This window comes from Acartia tonsa, chromosome 7 (assembly GCF_053477335.1).
Source record: "Acartia tonsa isolate MP-2025a chromosome 7, ASM5347733v1, whole genome shotgun sequence".
In the NCBI taxonomy this organism is placed as follows: domain Eukaryota; kingdom Metazoa; phylum Arthropoda; class Copepoda; order Calanoida; family Acartiidae; genus Acartia; species Acartia tonsa.
Genome location: NC_137266.1, coordinates 11,713,566 through 11,737,716, shown reverse-complemented (window position 1 = coordinate 11,737,716; position 24,151 = coordinate 11,713,566). Strand labels below are relative to the sequence as shown.

General features: G+C 29.8%; 1 protein-coding gene across 1 annotated transcript in view; it reads left to right on the top strand.

The window, feature by feature from the left end:
- LOC145324829 (opioid-binding protein/cell adhesion molecule-like) overlaps nt 1–24,151 on the top strand; it is a 130,319-nt gene that overhangs the window by 47,160 nt on the left and 59,008 nt on the right. The window contains exons 6-9 of the mRNA XM_080167505.1: nt 2,963–3,075; nt 9,416–9,475; nt 13,048–13,093; nt 17,077–17,190. Of these exons, the coding sequence (XP_080023631.1) occupies nt 2,963–3,075; nt 9,416–9,475; nt 13,048–13,093; nt 17,077–17,190 (333 nt within the window). The remainder of the gene's footprint in view (nt 1–2,962; nt 3,076–9,415; nt 9,476–13,047; nt 13,094–17,076; nt 17,191–24,151) is intronic.

Here is a 24,151-nt window from a genome sequence, read left to right as displayed (position 1 = left end):
AACATTTTGACCTTGACAAATCAACCATTCAAGATTTAGTGTTTACATTTTTAAACCAGCGAATGAGAAAAAGGTGTCACTAAAATCTTGGAAACTAGTCTCATTGTCCTGGGTGTGAAGATATTAATTTACTTTAAATACAAATAAAATGTATTATTTTACCAATTTTGTCACATATATTATATAAATGTTTTGCATAAAAAGGCCAAACTTATTCAAATTGTTCTAAATGCTATTTAAATTAAATTTATTATGTCTTGACCTTCCAAAATAATTGATGTTTTTACAATGTTACCAACGAGTAAAAATTTTATTAAACAAAATATTTGCTAAAAGGTGATAGCCAGGGAGGGAGGGGACATCGAGCTGTCATTACACAAGTCCCTAAATCTTATAAAAAAGGATGACAACATCCATAAAAGCGAAGCACTGAAACGGTAGGACAAACGGACATTAACACTTGTATAGTGTTAGAACTTAATTATCATAATATAAATTTATAAGAGTCAAAGCAAAATTGTAAGTAAATTTGTTGTAAAACTGATTGATACAGGATAATTTTTATGGACATACTTACATTTTTAGGACTTGATTATAGAGTTGCTTCGCTTATTACATTATACTTTGTTGTCCCAGGAATCAATATACCAAAAATCAGATCAATCCGATGATTTGATCACATAAAAATTTGTTGTTAAAAAAGTAAAAAAATCAACATGTTTAAAATGGACGTACAGACATTTTGGTATTGATTATAGAGTTGCTACGCTTTCTAAATCGTACCTTACTACTAAAGGAATCACCATGCAAAATTTGAAATCGATAGGACAATTCTAACATGCCTAAAATAACGGAAAAAGCTATCCGTTACGGACGGACGGACCGACCCTAATTATAGAAAAGCTTTGCTTTTAAAAATAATTTCTTATTTGTTAGCCCAACAGCTTTGCAGGGGATTTTTATTGAAGTTGATTGTTTGGTTTATCAAGTGGACAGTCCAAACATTTTAACCACTAATTTTGATCTACAGAAGGGATAATTCTATGTATAATCATTTGGGATGTTCATCAATTTATCAGTATTTAAATTCCTGGATAATTTCAGTAGTTTTTATTTAAAGCTATTATAAATAAATTAAAAATAATACGTTTTCGTATGGACACTTTTAATTTAGAGTGCAATGTTATAAACTTGCAATACCCTTGCGATTATTGTTTCTATTTACACCCACCAAACTTAGAAGTAGGTACAGTTCACAGGGATCTAAAGGGATGGACGATAAGTTGATGTATATCCCCGATGATGATTCACTAAATTACTCCTTCTGTAGATAAAAATTAAGTGTTGAAACGTTTGGACACTTCACTTATGAACCAACCAATTAAAATTCAATAATAGTCCCCAAAATTGTTAAACTAACGAATAAGAAATAATAAAAAAAACTTTGGGGACTAGTGGAATAACAAGCCCAATGTCCACTCTCTCCCTGTATAGCTGACGTTCCTGTAAACCATCAATTATTCAAATAAGACTTTGAAGATAACTATGATAGAGAGAGAGGGGATAGTCGGCTGTTTATTAAACTAGTCTCCAAAGTTATATAATAAAGTTATTTTATTCGTTGGCTTTAAATTTGGGGACTTTAAATGGATTTTAAATTGGTTGGTTTATTAAGTTGAGGGTAATTTTGTGTATCATCATCGGGAATGTGCTTGAATTTATCAGCCATAGTCTTATCCCTTTAGATCCCTGCTTTGTTGAAAACTAAACTAAACCAATCTAATCATATCTAATTTTGTGAATATATTAAAAACCCTCCTGTATTTTTTTTGTTTAATTAATTACTAGTTGCTTCGCCCCCAGACTGTAGAAGAGGGCGAGGGAGGTCAGGGACATAGCCTAAAACCTTCCATTTGCTTTTATAAAGCTCCCCTGAAAGTAAAATCAATCATAAAAAAAATTATTCCGAGATCTTTAGCTTTAAATAATAAAAAACCTACTATATACTACAAAATTGATATCAAACACTTTGCTAATGTCTAACTGCTATTAATTCAAAGAAAATATATTGCTACAAAAGAGTTTTGATATTTTTTTTTGTGGTTAGAAAGATCTGAAGTAAGAATTAACGAACTGACGGACAGTCTTACATTATGGTTTGATTTGACTTTTTTCTACTATTTATACATGACATACTAACATGCATACAGCTATTCCCTAAACTTTAAAAAAAAGCTGGTTACATACAATGAATAATGCTAAACTTTTGGTAATATCCCTTTTCACATAATATTCACCAAATAACCCCCCCCCCCCCAGCACAAATTACTTACAAGGGGAGGTTGGTAAGATAAATTACTGTTGTGTTTAGGTTAGGTTGAGTTGGATACAAAATGGCCAGGAAGATACTAGATGTTAGATCTTCCAAAGAGGGTTTCTCTATATTTTTAGATTCTATATCTCCTGTAAGAAGATCGCACTAATAGTTGAAGAGATTCTCCCTTTATTTTCTTGTAAACTAATTGTTGCATTTTTCATTTGGGGGCCAGTTTTAAACTTTCATTGATGATGTCATACTTATTTAATATTTTATATAACAAATGTGAAAGTCTTATGTTATAATAAAAAAATATTGTTGCCCTTATTTCTTACAGTTTATATCTATCTATCTAAATATCTACCTATCTATCTATCTATCTATCTATCTATCTATCTATCTATCTATCTATCTATCTATCTATCTATCTATCTATCTATCTATCTATCTATCTATCTATCTATCTATCTATCTATCTATCTATCTATCTATCTATCTATCTATCTATCTATCTATCTATCTATCTATCTATCAATCTATCTATCTATCTATCTATCTATCTATCTATCTATCTATCTATCTATCTATCTATCTATCTATCTATCTATCTATCTATCTATCTATCTATCTATCTATCTATCCTAGTGAACACGAAGGACCAGGTTTTGAGGTTAAAGCACCGGCTGAACATCAACCTGCCCCCGTCCATCCAGGCCATGCACAACAGTGATATTGTCACAGTCAAAGTCGGCTCTGTGGTAAGTTTAGCAAATTTAGTTGTTTATTGCATTGTATTATAGATAGCTTTCCGCGGATATTAAAATAAAAAATTGTAACATTACTGGTGTTAATTTTATGTTTATTATATTATTATTCGTGGAAAATTATCTGAAATACAATGCTATTCATGATTTTTCGGTATGTAAAAAGGACAAGTGAAAGGAAGAGTGGGAAAGGAAACCCTTAAAAGAGAGATGGATAATAGACGTATTTTTATGACGCCACACATGACATTCTCCTATGTCCCTTTTTTCAAATGTAACAGAATAATTATTTTCAAAAAAGTTTAAAACTACCTCAAACTTTTTAACTTTAGAGTACAAAGTTTTTTTTGTTGAACACAAAATTGTAAGAGTAAACAAGTTTTAAATACATGATAAGACGAATTGATGTCTTCAAGGAATATTAAGCAACTTTCCTTCGAAAAAAATTCAAACATTTCAACCAAAAATGAATATCTAAAAATTGCCAGAATGTATATTACAAGTAATTTTTATTTATTTTTTTCTCTTTATACTATTTAATAAGCTTATGACCATTGTATTTTTAGAAATATTTTTTTGCTAATTTTTGCTAATATTTTGTTTCTGGGATTATGTAAGAACACTCCATCAAAGCACAGAGAATTGAGATAGTAAAAAATCTACGCTCCATCTCTTTGTACTTTTCTTAGTATAATCTGTTTTAAATCTATTTTAATTGACCTACTTAAGTTTACAAATTATAATATAGATAACTTTTCAAAAAAATTAATAAATAGAAAAGTAAAAAGATAATGATGTGAAGCTGTTGATTCTAACAAATAATGAAAACTTTTTTAAAAAGCATAAAAAATTCTTAAAATTTTGGCTTTGTTCCAAAATGGGGTGCAATTAGGTTAAGACATAAGGCTTGTCAAATACTTTCTGTGGTTTAAAATTGAATCAATCAAAGCTCTTTAAAGTTTTTGGGATCTGCAAAAACACCTTTGTTCCTCTGATGCTTTTGAATCAGCTAAAAACAGTTCTTTTGGCAGATTTGAAAATCATAGAACAGCTTTAATCATCTCAATTTTGATACTTCCTAATTGCATTTAAATAAGGGACCAAACCTTGGAAAAATTACACTGTAGTGTCAATTTCTTCATTACAAATTTATTAAAGATTTTACTAATTGACCAATTAATAAACAATTACATAAGCTATATATATAAAGTTTCATAACAGGAAAAAAGTTTGCATAATAGCTAGATTTATATAACTATTGTATATAAATAAATGAATGTTATTTATAATGAAAAGGATTATTGGTTAATTATGTTCATACACATTGTTCTCACTCATTCATTCACCTCAATGTGTTATTATTTCTTTTTATAGACATTTTATATCTATTCTATTTTTTGCCAGTAAACCAATCATAACCTTTTAGGTTTAGAACACTATAGAATAGAAATATTCTTTTGATTTTTGATTACGCCCCATCAAAAGTCATTATATTGTTAATTAATATGTCAGGCTTTTAAGGTGAATAAATGTAAAGAAAGATGCCTTACCTACCCTTTTCAAGATTTATATTTTGTTTTTGAACTTTAATTGTCTATGTCAACTCTTCCTAACTTAACCTTACATGAGCTAGACCACTTTAAATAAGATGTGGTTTAACCCCAAGTGGCTAATCTTTACTAAACTCAATCTAACCCAACTAAAATTATGCTAAAAAAGACATAAAACTGTTCAACACATTAAATTACTAATAATTTTATGTAAGGTTCTATATTATAATGGAATATGGTACGTGTAAATATTTGTTATCCAATGTTAAAAAAAAAGAATTTTTCATATTACTTCCGTGTATAAATATTTATGTAGTAGATAGGATTATGTTATTACATACAAACAGCTTATAGGAACAATAATAATAATACTTTTACTTTTATTATCTTATAGCACTGAAAATAAATATTATTTGTGGGGTATAGAGGCTTTATGATATTAATCTAGTAGGGTATGTAAAAAGAGTTGATACACTGATGTTTGCAAAAAAAAAATTACAACCCTTTTCTTCCTTCCCCTTAGCTCTAAATTCTTACAGATGTTGCAAATTTATCAAAATGATATTAGATTAATATTCTGAATAAGTTCTGAAATATGTAAAATAAGTTATACATTTCTGTACTAAAAAAAGTCAAATTTCTTTTCCCACATTTTCTTAAAACAGGAAAAGGATTAATCAAGATGAAAAAATGAAGTAATTTCTTCTAAATCTAAAAAATACCTTTAGTGAGCAGTGTCTTTTAATAATTGCCAGGTGCTGTGATTCAGCAAATTAATTCAATTAAATTTCTGACAATTTTTATAATTGTATGGTGTAATGTTGGCATAAAAATTGTTTTTCTGTAACTAATGGGAAGTGGGTATGAAGGAGGGATTAGCAGTAAGTAGGTTGTGGTCAAACATTTGCTTCTAATTGTTTGACGGAATCCTGGGTCCTTGATCCTAGTTGACTCTGAGAACAATCAAACAATAAATACATTTACACTTTTGAGCTAATATTGGATGTATTTTATAATTAAGTTACTGTTTAAAGAAAATCAAATTAGAAAAAGAAAGAATTCATGTGTAAATTCCTTTATTTTTCCAAGGATTAAATATCATGATTAGCCTAAACAACTTCTGGTCAGAATTCCTCTCTTCAACTCTATTACTTCTATTTTTTAGACAAATAGTAAAACGGTCAAAAGTTTGTCGGAATTGTTCATACGCAACACTAAAAATTAATAAAAAATAAACAGCGAATCTTCCCAAATTTGAGCTTTTCATTAATATCATGAATTTATTCTGGTTATTATGAAGATTACAATGACCCTTAAAAATCCATTAAAAGTCCAAAAGAGATAAAGTTAATTGGAAATGTTTGAGCCTCTCTATATTTTTGCTTCTTCAGTACATTGTCATCCTTTTATTTTTTTTGGTCTGACATTACTTCAAGAATTGAAGCAAGTCTAACTTTCTTTAATGGTATAACAATAGATTTAAATCAATATGATAAAACATTAAAAAACATAGTTTTTGAAAATTAAAGGTTCACACTAATTCTTCTTTCAGTTACAATATTAATAAATGAATAAATCGTCTAATCAATCACTTAAATCTAGTAATTATAGAATTATTATGTTGGTTTGAATCATTTTGAGATTTAAAGAATGATGTATCCACTATCTATAGTTTTTATAAAGTTATCTAAACTCTGACTTCTGGAAACAAAATTTGTTTCTTATTTCTCTTATTTTTAGAAGGTTAAGACATAAACTTCAAATAGTTTCAATTCTTTTTAAAAATATTTGTCTGTTCTTTGTTCTTTTTAAAAAATTTTGTTTTAAGACAACACTTTACAATAATACATCGACAGGTTACTGTCAAGGCTCTTAATTGATAGTACAATGGCCAATAAATTCATAAATATCCCAAATGAAACTACACAAATTTACTCTTTCTGTAGATTACAATTAGTGGTTGAAAGAGAGAGAGAGAGAGGGGACAACGGGCTGTTAGTCCCCAAAGTTTTATAATAATTTTTATTTGTTGACTTAACAACTTTGGAGACTTTAGTGAATTTTGATTGGTTGACTCATTGAGATGGGTATTTAAACGTTCCAACCACTAATTTCAATCTACAGAAGGGGTATTTTGTCTATAATTATTGGGGATGTACATCAATTTGTCGGCAATTGTCTTTTCCCTTTACAACCCAGGAATTATTTAAGAACAAAAGGAAAGTGCTTTTCATTGATCAATATAAATTTTTAAGCATCTTATAAAAGTTTTCTAAAACCTTTTATTATTAATTGCAAAATTTTTGTTCAATGCCAAGTAATAATCTCTTTTCCAGAAACATTTAAATGAATTATCAGATTACTAACGGATGCGCCCCTAGCATCAGTGGAAAAATAACCATCCCAAGACTTAAATCTAAAAATTAAATCGTCTAAAACCATCCTGGGAGCTATGTAAAGCTTTGAAAATGCAGAACTCATACGTATTATTAATTATTAAAATCTATGGCTTCAGACAAAAAAACCTTACTGCTTTATATAAAAGGATTATTGAGGTTTTGAAAAAATAGTTTATTTTTATAGACATGAGATACAGCGAAAATAAGCCAACTAAGAAATCAATAATCAGACATAAGAATAACATTTTGAGAATTACGTTGATTACCAAACCAAAGTATGTCAGGTGTTCAAATTTCGGATTGTATTTTTTCATTGTGCGGATCTTAAGGTGTAAGACTATGGAGATAAATTGAAATATATGTCCTTAATGATGATAAACAATATTACCCCTTCTGTACTTCCAAATTGTAAGATAACTTGGTTTTAAAACTTTGGGTACAAGTATATTTAAAGAAAAAGTACCCTCCTTTCTTGAATTAAGGTTAACCAGTTTGATAATATTTTTCTAACCCAATCTTTTAAGAAAGACGCAATTGACCAAAAAATCTAAATTGAAAAAAAGATCTATTCATTCTCCACTTCCCCCCCTAATAAGCTATGCTATAATCTGTAAAATAATTAGCTTAGCAAACTTTAAACTTTTGTTTATAAGCCTTTACCTGTTCAAGGTAACTTTACTAAAATTCCAGGTTTTTAAGAGTATATACTACAGCTTTGTCAGTGGTGTGATGATTCTTTTTCAGTAGGAAATGATATGTACTAGCAATGCATTACCTATAGTCAAAAGTTGCACAATAAATTAATTTAAACCCTAAGATTGATTTTGTATGAAAAAGACTGAACTATTTAAATAGAGTTCATTTTATTTAGCAGGTCTCGGCAGCCGCTGCAAATCAGCTGGAAGTCTAACTCTGAGCCAAATATAGCAAACCCTCTTTTCAAAAAAAATTTCAAAGCACCCAAACGTGTTTAAATTTGAGCTCTATTCTTAAATAATGGTATTCAAAACGTCGATGTAAATAAAACTAAAATTAAGCTCTGTAACGGATTTATGCTAATATTTAAGCCATACCGTCTTTTCTATGATATAATTAATGACCATTTGACTTCATGACCTTTGTTCATCTGATATTAGGTGTTTTTTTTTGTTACACTTGCTCTAGAGACATTTGCTTGATAAAGTAGCAGAATTAACTTTATTAACTAATTCTCAAATTTATTACTTTTCCTACAAAAAATTGTTCCACTTATTTCTGAACCTATAAGAACAATATCCTGCAAGCTGCCGGGGTTAATTCTAAACAAACTTTTTATCCCCCCCCCCTTGCCTTCGATCTACTAGACTTTTAATATTTAATGCTTAAACAAAATTATATAGACACCTTGCTATTTTAGTTTGTTATCTCTCTATCTATCTGTCAATTTATCTATCTATCTTTCTGATTGTCAATATTTTTCTTCTTTTTAATTTTTCTTCTACTTATTTTTTAATACATAAACAGAAGTACTTTAACAAAATACATACATAAAAATGTCAAATAATTAGTACATATGTAAGGAGGCTGCTTCGATAGCTTATTATTGAGGGTTTTTTTATCTTGGACGCCGTTTTTACATTTATTCCTGTAGTGTAAAGAAACTCAGGGAGGGAGGGGACATTGAGCTGTAAATTACACTGGAACCCAAAGTTTTACAAACATGCTCTTTCATTGGTCTACGCAAAACTTTGGGTATTATTATTGAATTTTTTAGATTAGTTGGTTCCAGACTAATAATGTCTTAAACATATCAAATAAAGAATTTCGGATGAATAATGGTTTGTATAAATAAAGATGAATCTTATCCCTTAAGATCCCTGAAAGTAACCGCAAACATAAACATTAACAACAACATGAAACAACAGAAAATGAAATATTTAAACAATGTGCTAGATACAATTTTATAATTGTAAAACAAGGACAGTTATATCCATATTTCAAGTAGTAGGGATAATTTTGTTTATTATATATATTGCTCTGATGAATTATAAATAAGGAGGTAGTTAGTTTTCTTTTCTTTTTACTGGATCTATACAACAGGAATATCCAAGCTTTTTGTAAAATGTACCTATTAGTGTATGATTTTTTTTTTTTGGGGGGGGGGGGGTTGTGGAATGCTTATGATATTAACCCTTTACTTCTCCTTTCTGTTGGACGCCCAAGTATTTAGGAAAGATATGTAAATCTAAACAGATTAATTATATACAGAAGAACAATCAAATAAAAATTTAAATTATTGAATAAAACAAAACCAATTTATATCCAAGTAAAGTATTTGGATGAAGTAAAAACATATAAAATTTTATTTGAGAATCTAAAAAATATTTTAATATACCTTTATTACAGGTAACCCTTCGCTGTGGAGCAACCGGTCATCCCAAGCCCTCTATCTACTGGAGAAGGAAGGTATGTATTTCAAAATTTATAATTCTCTTCAAAATTATTTAATGAATAATTGTTAATTAATATTTGGACTTAAAAACTTGGGTTTATCATTTAATTTAAAGTAGAGACTAAGCCTATTCATAAAAATATGTCTGGTATACAATTAAAAGCTATTTAAAAAGGGAAAGGTCAATTTCATGAGTAAAGAAATGATTAAGATTCTAAAGCAAAAATACAAAAATGTAAAATTAAGAAAAAAATGCAATTGTTGAAGAAATTATGAAAAATCTACTTCCGTTTCTTATTAAAGTGTTGCATAACTTTTTGTGGTGTGTATTCAGTTCCGCATTATCAAAGTAAGGGATCTAAATGGATAAGACAATGGTCGATAAATTGATATAAATGATGCTACACAAAACTACCACATATGTGGATTGCAATTAGGAGTTGTGACGTTTGGAAACTCAACTTAAAGAATCAACCAATCAAATCTAAATGAAAGTCCTCAAAGTTGTTATGACAACTAATAAGAAAACATTATTATAAAACTTTGGGGACTAGTGTAATAAACAGCCCAGTGTCCCAGACAAAATTACAATTTCCCTAGCTTCATTATTACCACTAATCACAATTTCATATTTATTTGCTATTACTTTTTTTGCAATTAAGAAGAGATTAAGAGGAGACATAGGTTGAGTGTTCAAAAGGTTTAACTACTAATTTTAATTTACAGATGAGGTACTTTTGTGTGTCATCATTTTGGATGTACATCAATGTATCGGCAATTGTCTTATCCCTTAAAGAAACTTTATATATATAAATGTTATAATATGCGGGGGTGAATGTACACCTTTTTTTTTACAATTATTGCACTCTATAATCAATGTTGTTAATACAAGTATATAAATTATTAGCGGCTACGCCCCTAAAGGCATATGAGATTATGGACGGTTGAATTCGACCCCCCCCCCCAATTTCAATTTTTATTTTCTTCCTACCCTGGAAAAAAATTTACCTCAATAAAATTGGAGGATGGACTCCCCCTCCCTCCTTAAGTGCTCCTAGAGGCCTCTAGGGGGTGTAGTCGCTAGTTAGTTATAAACTAGTAATGTAATATACCAAAAGTACTTTTTAAAATTACCTTGAATTGCACCTCTGTAGAATGTTCTCTGATAATGGGTAAAAATCTGATGATGTTTTTTGATACAACTATTGATCTTCAATATTCCTATAATTCTTAGGGAGGGAGACAGGTTTTATATAAGATAAATAGCAGAGTAGAATCAAGGATCTAAAGGGAAAAGACAATGGCCGATAAATTGATGTACATCTCCAATGGAGATACACAATACTACAATTAGTGGTTTCAACTTTTAGACACTAAACTTAATAAATCAACCAATCAAAATAAAATAAAAAATCCCCAAAGTTATAAATCCAACTAATAAGTACACATGATTATAAAACTTTGGGGACTAGTGTAATGAACAGCCCAATGTCCCCTTCCTCGCTGCATTTAATTAAAAGTAATGAAAAATATTAGAATCTCATCCCGTTGTCTATTTGTACTAACACATTAACTCTAATTTAAACACTATACTTAAAATTTACTGGTCTTTATCTAATTTTCAAAATAAACAAATAATCTTGAATCTTTAATCAATTAAGGACAAAATTACCTCTTTTCTAAATCATTAATGACTGTTTTTTTCAACTATAATAAATTTGTTAGCACTTAAGAATAGTTATCCATTTGAATTTACGTACATATCTTAAAAGGAAAAAAAATTTCCAAAGTACAATTTTTATCATTTTCAATACATAAATATTAGAAGCTTCGCCCCTAGCCTCTACTGGTAAGAAAAATAGCCTAAAACCACCTAAAGACATGAGTGAAGCTTCCAAAAAAAGTATCATCAATTCCGACCAACAGTTTCCGAGATCTTTAGCTACAGACAAACTTTACTTTATTTTAAAGGACAATCTTTAAAAAAAAATACAATTTCAGTTTGTTAAAGGTGTAATTTACTGTTAACCTTTACTTTTCTAATTTTCTATTTTGTTAAACAAACAGAAATTGCAAAGTCCAAAACACAGTTAACCCAAGTAAAATTAAGGTTTATTAAGTGAATCATATCTATAATGGAAGATTAGCTTGATTTCTGCCCGTCCGTTTGTCTGTCCGTCTGTCAGTCTGTCCCTTAAGATCTCGGTAACCACTGAACCGATTGAATTCTACTCTTCAGGGAATATACCTACTGGTCCTGTGGGGGTTTTAGGCTATTTTTTTTGGGGTGGGACACACACAACCCGCCCAAAAACAAAAAAAGCCTCCGCCCCATTTTTTTAGGCAGTGAATTTAAAATGTAGTGGTCGCAGCACCAGAGGAACTAATTTTTTTTAATCACCTCTTGGGGCAAAGCCCTCAGAGGCAAGGGGCGAAGACGCTTTTGTTATGATATAGACATTACACAATACACATTAATGACTGCTTTAAAAACTTTTTTTTAATATGTGATGTCATGTACTTACACTTTCAATGAGACCTAAAAGGAGGTTTAGGGTTGTTATATTAGATTTTTCTTCATAAAAAGATTTCTCTAAAAAGATTTTTGAGCATTAAAAATTCTCTCTCTCTCCTTTATTCAAGAACTAAATCTAAAATAATTGAGAGGGTACCCATTACCCAATATTACCTAACATAACCTACCCAAATATAATAAACAAATAATCGAAAAAGTCACCCCTTCCTTCAATTTATCAAAAAGGCACTACTTTTTTAAAAAAATTTCAAAGACCCAAAATTTGCTCAAGTAAGGGGCGCAGAAGTATAATTTCTGTTAGAAGTTGAACAAACCCTAAGGGAAGCAAAATTTCAGAATCATTCTTTGGATTAAATGTTAAATATCTATAATACAAAGTAGCTTAATGTCTGTCCGTCCGTCCGTCTGTCTGAAGCTTAAGATCTCGGTAACCACTGAACCTATCGGATTCTACTCTTCAGGAAATATACCTACTGGTCCTGTGGTGGTTTTAGGCTATTTTCTTGGGGGGTGGGACACCCCCAACCCCTTAAAAAACAAAAAAATGACCCCTCATTTTTTTTGCAGGAGATATCCTTGGTCCTTTTTTTTGTAGGAGATATCCTTATTTTTTTTTTTTTTACGTATTTCACCTTAACTTTTTTTATCATCTCTTGGGGCAAAGCCCGTAGAGGCTAGGGGCGAAGCCGCTAGTACTTAATAGAAAGTATTAAAAGTATTATGTTTTTTGTAACATATGAGTAATGTTATTTTAATTAAATATATAAAATTTATCAAACTACTATTAAAGTTTTATACAGAGTTTAAGCATCTTTTTTTTTTAGGAAAAAGGAATTATGAAATGAAGAATACATTAATTAAAAAGCTTTATTGTAATTAATAGTAAAGATATTTTTTTTTGTGAAAATTAATGTACATTCTTCAGTTTAGGAAATAAATTGACAAATTATGTACATGTTACTATATGTATTTTGTATATGTAGAAAAATAGCCATAGGCTATGCAATTTCTGCCTCAATGATATTCTATTAAAATTTTGTTTGATTTCAGCATAATCTGTCCTTCCCCAACTCTCCCACGCAGCATGTCATCCAAGGTAATATTTAATAGTGATCAAGTTCATACAACACTCAACTTCATACTCAAAAATTATCCTCCTTTATTTCTTACATTGCATATTGTGTTTTATAGAAATTAGATTAATATAACAGTCAAAGTTACATATTTTATAGTAACCAAGTTTATACAACACTCAACTTCATACTCAAAAATTGAAACATTGGTTTTTGACCAATAAAAAATTGACCTCATATATTTTGACCATTAGCAAACACCTAAAGTAACCATATTTAATAGTAACCAAGTTAATAAAACAGTCAATTTCATACTCAAAAATTGAACCATTGGTTTTTGACCAATAAAAATTGGCCACATATATTTTGACCATTAGCAAATTGTGTTTGAAAGATATTAGATTCTTACAGCATACCACCTAAAGTAACCATATTTAATAGTAACTAAGTTCATACAACACTCAACTTCATACTCGAAAATTGAAACATTGCTTTTTGACCAATAAAAAATTGACCTCATATATTTTGAAGTTTATAAAACAGTCAATTTCATGCTCAATGATTGAATCATTAGTTTTTGACCCATGCAAATTGTGTTTTATGAGAATTATGTTCTAACAGCCTAAAAGTCAAGTTTGTATGTAAACAAAATTAGTAAACTGCATTAAAAAAATTGGGAATAGTCCCTTTCATAACATCGCCCCATAAGGGGCGATTCGTCGTATTTTTAAAATGGCCTTTTAAAGGTTATTTTAGGTTAGATTAGGTTATATTGGGTTAGGTGATTGCCCCACAGGGTTAGGTAATTGGCCCCGCAGGGTTAAAGCCCCCCACAGGAGCTAAAAATAGGAGAAAAGCTACCATAAAAATACGAAGAATCGCCCCATAAGGTGTGATGTTATGAAAGGGACTATACCCAAAATATTTACTCCGGGAAGAATAATATTCAAGAAAATTGCAAATAAAGCCAATGCTTGAGAAAATATACTTAAAATTGAACTATTTTTGGAAAAAAAGATAAATTTACATCCTGGTGTTTTAGACTTATAAAATTATGTTTTTTTTTTCATAAAACAATGGAACTTAAAGCTTAAATATTTCAAAAAAATTTTAACCTACATTTTATATTTGGCAAACCTAAGTAATCGAAAATATTTTCTAATCTTGTTGTAAATGTTGTGATGATAAACCATATGTGTGTGTGTGTGCTAATCCCAGGTAGAAATTTGTGTACTTTATTATCACATCCAGAGATCAAGGTTATTATTCATCAATTCATCCTTCATCATTCAACTCACTTGATCCTGGTAAATCCAATTTCTGCGCCTATCGCTTTTCTAAGCTTTCATAAACAAGATTCAATATCTGTCCCCTCTCTCCCTCTTTCCTCGCCCTCTTTCTCTGTACAGTGGTTGTGTGTGTGTATGTGTGTTGTGAGTTAGGGAAGCTTTGATGCCCAAAGATTAAATACATTGACTTGAAAATAAACAACTCTGTGTAGCTCAGAAATTTTTGAAAATTGACACAAAATCCTAGATTCTACCAAAAATTTTGTATTGGCTTCATAGTATGGCAAAAAGATAATAAAGATTCAAAGCAACCAAGCAATATTTTCACTCAATTTTTCAATTTCTAACTTTTATTAAAAGCGAAGCTTTTCTATAATTAGGGTCGGTCCGTCCGTCCGTCCGTACGTCCGTACGTCCGTAACGGATAGCTTTTTTCGTTAATTTTGGCATGTTAGAATTGTCCTATCGATTTCAAATTTTGCATGGTGATTCCTTTAGTAGTTAGGTACGATTTAGAAAGCGTAGCAACTCTATAATCATCACCAAAATGTCCGTACGTCCATTTTAAACATGTTGATTTTTTTACTTTTTTAACAACAAATTTTTATGTGATCTAATCATCCGATTGATCTGATTTTTGGTATATTAATTCCTGGGACAACAAAGTATAATTTAATAAGCGAAGCAACTATATAATCAAGTCCTAAAAATGTAAGTATGTCCATAAACATTATCCTGAATCAAGCAGTTTTTCAACAAATTTACTTACAATTTTGCTTTGACTCCTATACATTTATATTATGATTATTCAGTTATGACACTATACATGTGTTAATGTCCGTTTGTCCTACCGTTTCAGTGCTTCGCTTTTATGGATGTTGTCATCCTTGTTACTTTTAAAAACAAGTTCAAATAATCTTTTTTGCTTAGTTTTATTATCATCATTTAATATTCAAGAATTGTAATGTTTATTTTCACTGTAATAATATCAATTAAGTAGTTCAAATGTTAAATATTTATACCTGAAAAATTTATATTATTCTGTAAAAGTTGTGTATGACAAAAAATCCTAACAATTTTTAATATTAAATTCTTCCTATTGATTTTTTTGTGTGATATACTATTTATAACACATTTTTATTCTGATGAAATTTTTGCACCATACTTTGATATTCATAACTTAAAACATTTGAATAGAAAAAGTGCATCAAAATTAAATAAAACCCTAAATTCTTAATATATCATGCAAATTTTAGTTTTTTAAAGATCTAATTCTGTGTTCATTATATATTTTTATTTTTAATTTATTCACAAAATGCTGCATTAATTATTCATTTTACCTTGGATTAACCAGTTCAGCATAATCCTAGATTTAACTGAAGCAAAAATATTCACTTTGTTACTTTCAGAAATCCATCATTTACACTTTTTTACCTCAACATATTTTGACCCTTGATCTTGATGAAATTTTCATTATCACACCATATTGAAAAATAATGATATTCAATAATAAAACAAGGTTGACAATATGCATATATATATATGAATCATTTTTAGTAATTCTTATTGAAAATTAACAGGATCCCTGTTGTCTGTCTGTGTGTACCAAATGAATCTTGCTAACCACTGAACTGATATGATTCTCCTTCACGGGGTAGCTTCTCATTGGTGTGGGAAGATTTATAATTATTTTGGAGAGTGTACCACCACCCTCCTAAGAGAAATTGCCCCTAGATAAAATTTTTCACCGTAAAAATAGTTTTCTTCTTAAAACTTAAATAAGAATGTGGGTTAATCGACTTCCACCGTCTTAAAGTGCCCCTAGAGGTCACTAGGGACATCTGCTTGTTATAAATATAACAGTAAATGAAATAAATGACACATGTTTTTTTTGTATTAAAGCTTTTAGATGTATCCAATGTTCTGCAAAATTCTAGATGAGTTCTAATCAAGAAAAATGTGCATAATTCCTTTTTCAAGATTTAAGCTTTCTCATGTTTTCATATGCATGAGATTTAGTTTTCAAATAGTTTTGTGAATTTATTATCATAATGATGACATAGTGAAAATTTATATTTGTTCTGACAAAATGACAAAAGTACAAAAGATGCATTTCAGGATATTTTAAAATGAACTGATTCCAAAATTGTTTTAAATTTAATGATTCCAAGTTGTGAAAACCCTTTTTAAAACCAAATTTTAAAGCTTGAAATAGGTTTTAAGGTTTGTGATATATAAACTGATAAATCTTTATAACATATCTGACAACCATTTGTTAATTTTACTTCAAGGGCCAACATTTCATAATAAAATTTCAGCAAAATTTTTAAAAATTATAAATTTTGTCTATGTTTGTGTGTTTTAGAGTTATAGTTTTAATGAATTGTAAGTCTGGAAGCCAGCAGTTTTTTTCCTGGAAAATATAACTTAAAATTTTGTTTAGCCTAAGTGACTTTTTAAAATCAACATTTTAAAGAAGTTCTTCATAGTTCTTACCAAAAAAGGGGATAAATTTAAAAACATGTTGCCAAAGTATTCTAAATGACGTTATATTAGAATAATCCATATTTTAGATTTCTGGATTTTTTGGCTAAAAGTTTTCAAATTTATCCCCTTTTTATAGGCACCATAAAGAGCTTCCATTTCAAGTCTAAAAAACATAATTTTAAATAATATTCAAAAACTTCAAGAATCCAGTCCCAGTTTATTTATTTCAGGTGAATCCCTGACTCTATCCAGCATTGGGAAGGATTATGGAGGAGAATATATTTGTGTGGCAGATAATGGAATAGGAATCCCAGCACAATCCACAATAATGCTTAATGTTCTATGTAAGTATTACATTTTTTTTACATGAAAATAAGATAAGAAAACACTTCAGCAAGTTGGTCTTGTTATTTCACATGCATATGAAACAAGATAGATATAATATGATAACAAGAGTTATTCTTTTTCTTTAATAAACCCTTAATTTAAATGACATTAAGGCATATGAATTGCAGAAAAACTTTTCAAAAGAAAAGCACTTTTGAAAATTTTTATTAAAATTTATTTGCTTTTAAGTCAACTGGAAAGATATTTTACTACTAAAATTATATTTTTAAAAAGTAAGAGAAATTTTTATGGGTTAATATCTCAGGAGGAATGATTACTCTTACCCCTAATTAAAGCTAACCACCTACCCTGAATTCTTATTAAGTTTTTCTTAAAAATGTATAACTGATCTTACTGGATAAGAATATATACATCTATAAAATCTTGTTGATACAAACTGAAAAATTCTAATCCCCAAAGATTACAAGTTATATAAATTATTATAAAAATATTTTTAAGAAAAGAAAAGGTTGTTTAGAAAAATAAAGAAGATTATATATGATCAAAAGTTATTTTATTGCCTCTATAAATTCTAAACACTTATTGTAACTTGTATTATATAATAAACAAAGTAAACTAAAGTTTTTATAGCTCTCTTCAAAACACTTTTCATCATAAATCTGAGAAAGGATTTAGATATAAAAAAGGAAATAAAATAAATATGTCTCAAGACTTATGGAATTTGTCTACAAATTTGGTACTTTTGAGTTATTTAACATTTACTCATTTTTTATATTTTTGCAAAATCGCGATGAGTCGAATGTATGATAAGCAGAATTTGAGATTCTCTTTATAAACAAAATAACTGTTTACGAACTTGATTAAAAAAGTTGTCAGTCATATTGAAAAATCATGTATCGTATCTTATTAAAATTTCGTTATGAAAATCAAAGTTTGTTAGCGAAGGCCTTCATCAGCCCAGGCCTTTGGGTAAATAAAAGGAAAATATTTTTTTAACCGTGGAAAACTGTCTGGGCTTTATAGATAAGATGGGATAAAAAACTATTCATTTTTTATTTATACACCAGGTAAAAATAATATTATTTTTATTGAAAGACTCTAAATGCATTCTGTGTATTTGATACTCAGCTATTTACATAAAAAACAACGACCATTATATTCTTAATTATCGCAATTAATCCACGTTATTAGCATAAATGCAATCAGGGAGGTATCGGGTTCGATTCTGGTCCAAAGTGCGTCATGCTAGAGACGTTAAAATGGTATCTCATGCTGCTACGTGACACTAATTGTAAGAGAATGGGTTATGCCTTGGCCAACACAACACATTACTTAAAACTTCTAAAGCTCTGAAAAATAAAGCATAAGTAGACAAAGATTAACTTCATAATATGTAAATAAAGTTTTGGGTTAAAATTTAATTCCATTTAAAGAAAAATAAACATGAATCGAGACTTTAAAAAAAAACTGTTTTGACAATTTAAGTGAAAGTTTATATTTATTTATTTATTTTCCTTTTTAACATATTTAATATTATATACAGTTAGGGAGTTGAATCCATTTTTATAGAAGCAGAAACATAATCTATGATTATGGTTTGGACCCTCTGAAACTGTAATCTACCCTTCCACTTTCCCCTCTCTTGGTGAAGATATCTTCAACACCGATACGATTTTTGAAATGTAAGATTCCACTTTCAATAGAGGCGAAACTGGAATCATACATTCATGTTTACATATCAGCGTATTCATAAACATTGATTTCCTTATTTATATCGACATAATAGTAATGTATCATTCTACTTTCAATAGAGACAAAACTGGAATGATACATTCAAGATAACATATCATATATTTAAACCGACATAGTAGAAATTGTACATATTAGTTATTTTTTTTTATATTTTTATTAGTTTGAAGTTTTTAAGAAAAAAAAGGACCTAAAATTAAAGGTTGCTAACACTTAACAATCAGGCCCATTTCCGGACCTTAATAGTTCAACGCCCCCCCCCCCCCCCCCCACATATCATCTCAGCTCCTATTAGAGTTAGATGGCAAAAAAATTGTGCATGTTCCCTGTTAAATAATAAATTTCCGACTTTAAGTAAGACAAAGTCATTTTTTGCTTACTTCACCCTTTCATTTAACAACTTTCTTTTTAAGGTTAATTAAAATGTTAAATGGATGTAATTTCCTTATTTTTGAAGCTAGAACAATTTTTTCAGAAAATGTTTATCTTAAAGAAAATTTTATATTAGAAATCTCAAAACATAAATTTTCTTATTCGTTTGCTTAACAACTTTGGGGACTTTTACTGAATTTTGATCTACTATATATCTATAATACAAAGTAGAACGATGTCTTTCTGTCTATCTGTCTGTCCATCCGGCTGTCCCTTAAGATCTCAGTAACAACTGAACCGATCAGATTCTACTCTTCAGGGTATATACCTATTGGTCCTGTTGTGGTTTTAAGCTATTTTCTTGAGGGGTGGGAAACCCCAACCCCCCAAAAAATGAAAATTCCCCCCCCCCAAAAAAAAATATTCTGGTGATGCTCATAAATTATGGGCGCAGCACCAGAATTAAATTTTTTTTTTTTTATTTTTTAAATTTTTTTTAAAAATTACCTCATGGGGCAAAGCTCCTAGAGGCTAGGGGCGAAGCTGCTAGTACTTAATAACCTAACCATTCAAAATCCAATAAAAGTCCCCAAAGTTGTTAAGCCATCCAATAAGAAAACGTTATTGTAAAACTTTGGGGACTAGTGTAATAAACAGTCCATTGTCCACCTCTCTCTATGCTAGTTCCCAAAGTTTTACAATAATGTTTTCATTTTTGTTTGCTTAACATCTTTGGGGACTTTTACTGAATTTTAATTGGTTAATTAATTTAGTATAGTGTCGAAACGTTTTAACCACTGATGGCAAATTACAGTAGAGGTATTTTTGGGAATGTACATCCATTTATCGGCTATTGTCTTAAACCCATCAGATCCCTGGTGGCGATAAACTTGAATTAAAGTACCTAGAGGTTTTGGACCAGCTAGGAAGGTAATTTCAGTCCTATGTTCCCTACCTCCCTGGGATCAATAAAAGTTGTATACAGGGAGGGAAAAATGGACGAAAAATTAAATAAATTCTGTCTATAATAACATGAGAAAACAGAATGAGAAGGACAGTAGCACCCTGTACTCGATATCAGAAAGTCCTGAATGTCCATTTAAAACATTTGACGAAGCTTTTTATATCCTTATACTAAAGTAACAGGATGTTTGTCTGTGTGTCTGTCTGTGTGTCTGTGTGTACCGAAGGATCTCGCTAACCGCTGAACCGATCGGGTTCTCCTTAACAGGGTAGCTTCTCATAAGTCCCGGGAAGGTTTATAACTATTTTGGGGGAGGGTACCACCACCCTCCCAAGAGAAATGACAAAAAAATCAAAAAACGTCTTCTTCAACGTTCTTCAACGTCAAATAAGGTGGTATCGTACATAAAAAATTAATTTTAACAAACAACAACATTTAAAGTGCCACTAGAGGCCTCTAGGGGCGTAGCCGCTAGTACAATATAAAATGATAAGATACATACAAAATGTTATTGCTTCTAACTAAGCGACGTTTTCTACAAAAAGGGTTGGTAGAAGTCTAGCTATATGTATGTCTAAAAATAATCACTCTTATGGTTTGCAGGTTTCTATAACTATGTCTTAATAATAATGACTATAATAAGGGAGGGTTTAAATTTCAGTAGTACCCAAAGTTTTATAAACATTTGTTGGATTTATAAATTTGTTTACTTTTATTTAATCTTAATTGGTTGATGAAAACTGGCATTGTCAAAACTAAACAGCCAAGATTAGTTGTTTAATGCATCTGTTTTTCCAGTTTTGTTAGCCCTGAAGGGGCGAAGGCCAAATCTAACAAAACTGGTGTTCATATTACAACTTTTTACTTTACTATTTGTAGAAAAATGTCTATAATACAATACAATACATGGTTTCAAGTTTGGATTAGACGGGTCTGATCCATCGGATATTAATTGGTTTCGTAGCCATACTGGAAAATCATAAAAAACCATGGACAGAATGACGGACAGGCAGAAAAGTGAATTGTAGAGTACCATCGCATTTTATTCTTTTTTAGTTAGTATTCGTATCCAGAGAGGGAGGAGACAACTGACTGCTTCTTACAATAGTACACAAAGTTTTACAACAACAATTTCTATTCATTGGCTTTGGGGATTTTTACTGAATTTTGATTGGTTGATTAAATTGTGTTTATAAATGTTGGAACCACTAATTTTTATCTACAGAAGGGGTTATTTAGAGCGTCATCATTATGGATGTGCATTAATTTATCGGCCATTGTCTTATCTCTTTATATCCCTGATATGTTTCATAATTTTATTTGTTAGCTTTGCTTAAAGGGACTGTGAACGAGAAAATTTCTCATCAGATTATCAAACCTTAACATCATCTCATTAATATAATCTCAAATATAGGGCAAAACTGTCTCTCGTTCTTTAAAAAAACGGCTTTTTTCCGAAAATTTTAACTATGTCCTAGTTTGGGGGAAAAATTTCCGGATATATAAATGTGCAGTTAATTGTCTTTTTTCCTCCTATAGCTAAAACTAAACTTTTTGACATAGTTCTCTATTTTTCCTAACGGTTGAGCTGACTTTTAACAATATCCTTGCTGTAAACCAATGTATAGTTACTTAAAAATTGATAAAATAAGTAATATTTTTTATTGAAAACCAAATACAATAACAAAGCTAGAAACAGGTTATTTTATTAGTATCCAAGTAACTTTAGATAGCCCATCTCTCCCCCGCCTTTAATTACAAATTTGTAAATAATAAAGGTGCAATATTTCTTTATAAACAGTCTGATAAAAGTGTAAACTAATTCTTCAAAGTGGGTTATTTATTGTCCATTACAATAAAAAAGAATATCATTATTTTAAATAACCTATGAGATTCAACCCTTTGTAGACTTTGAGGTATTTTTTGTCAATAATACAAATTTAACCCATTAGTGACAAACCAGGTATTAAAACCTGGTTCCACCCGGTTCCAGAAAATCACAAAAATAACTGGTTTCCAGTCTTCAAATTGCATCATTCTCAGTATGAATCCCCCCTCTACTACCCTGGTTTTCATTTCCCCCTGGAGCAGGCAGTTTTGCTTACTTCCGTTTGCTGGTATAGCTCAACAAAATTTGAAAACCACGAACATTTTGGTGAATTCAAAATACCCTTTCTAACTTTTTTGTTTTTATAGTAAAGTTGCTGATTTTTTTGTGAAATCTAAAGTTTATTAACAAGTACATCTATTTGTGAAATCGTTTAATTCAAATTACTATTTTTTATATGAATAATTTATCGTTTTTTTACGCCCTATTATGACCCGGTTCGGCATGGCCATAAATACCCGGCAGTTTTAAAACCCGGCTCAGCTTTGGTTTTATTACCCGGTTTTAACTTTTCAACCATTAAATATTTGTTTATGATTTTATTATTCTTGAGCCACCCTAATAAGTATACCCTAGTAATCTCTATATGTGTCCTCCAATATTTTTATGCTCTTTTTCTGATATTTATCACCCAATTTTTATATGTTCTTTTTTTGTAGTGTGTGTGTTTTAAAACTTCGACAAACGGGCTTTTTTAACCAAAAAGGGTGGTACCTATAGCCAAAACACTAAATGTGATATAAATCGCTTCGTATATTACTTGTAGCTCTATAGATTACATGAGGTTATGTAGTTTTCAATTACGGATGGTATCAAAGTTCTAAAAAGTGTTCATCTCACTTTGGGCGTTCAAAAATTACATTTTTCTTTTTTTTGTTAAAATAACCGGGTATTTAGAAAAAAACGGGTTTTAATGCCAGCAGAAACCGCCCAAAACGGGTCTCAATGCCCATTGGGCATTTATGGCCATGCCGAACCGTTTTTTTTTCAACTTTCCTGTGCACGCCACTAGAGCAAAACAAAATAATTGGAATTCTGTTTTGACCATTATAAAGCTTCCCTGAGATTTTCAGCTCGATCGGCCCATAAAAGTGGCGCTCGGCACTAATGGGTTAAGATAGATCTTTATTACCTAATTACTACGTTATAAAAAAACTAATTGGCAATTTTATATTACAAAATAAATTCCTTAACAGTAACTAAATTGTTTCAATTGTTATATGACAAGTTAAATACCCCTACAAACATTTTAAGAAACAAAAATGTTCAGATTTTCCTTGTTTTTTCCTTTTTCCCTCCAAAAATACCATAAAATCAATGCATTATTTCTAGATATTTTTGTTAATAGGACGTTTTTGGTTGATCAATGTAGTGAAATGTGCTTAGAAAATGTTACGTTTTTATAATCAGATGAGAAATTTTTACGTTCACACTCCCTTTAAGTGAAAGCTTTTCATTACATTAAGTTTTAAGTCTTAAGTATGTGTTATAACATACTAGAGTTGGCTCAATATAACCATCTCGCTATTGGCTAGTTACCTATTATGATCTTATAGAACAATTTTGTTGTTACCCTATACGTTAGAAAATATAGAAAAAAATTTTAAGATAAGATAATTTTCTTGGAAAATACCTGCCCAAATTGGTTTTACATTTCTTAGAATCTTTATAATGTATTGGCATGATTTTATAACCAATTTAAAATTTAATTTACTAAACTGAAATTTTAATTCATACACTTTATTTCACTCTCTCTTTAGATTTAAAAAAAAGACAACATCAAATATGTTTTTGAAAACATGTTGTGTTCATCACAACATGTTGTAACATAAACAGAGGTAAGTTCTTATAAAAAGAATGCTGTGTTAATGCAGAGATGGAAAAGAAAGGTGAAGGCAAGGGGAAATATTTTATTTCAATCTTGTATACTTTGGCATTTAAACTGAGACTGTAAAACATATATATATGTCTTATGATTGTGTGG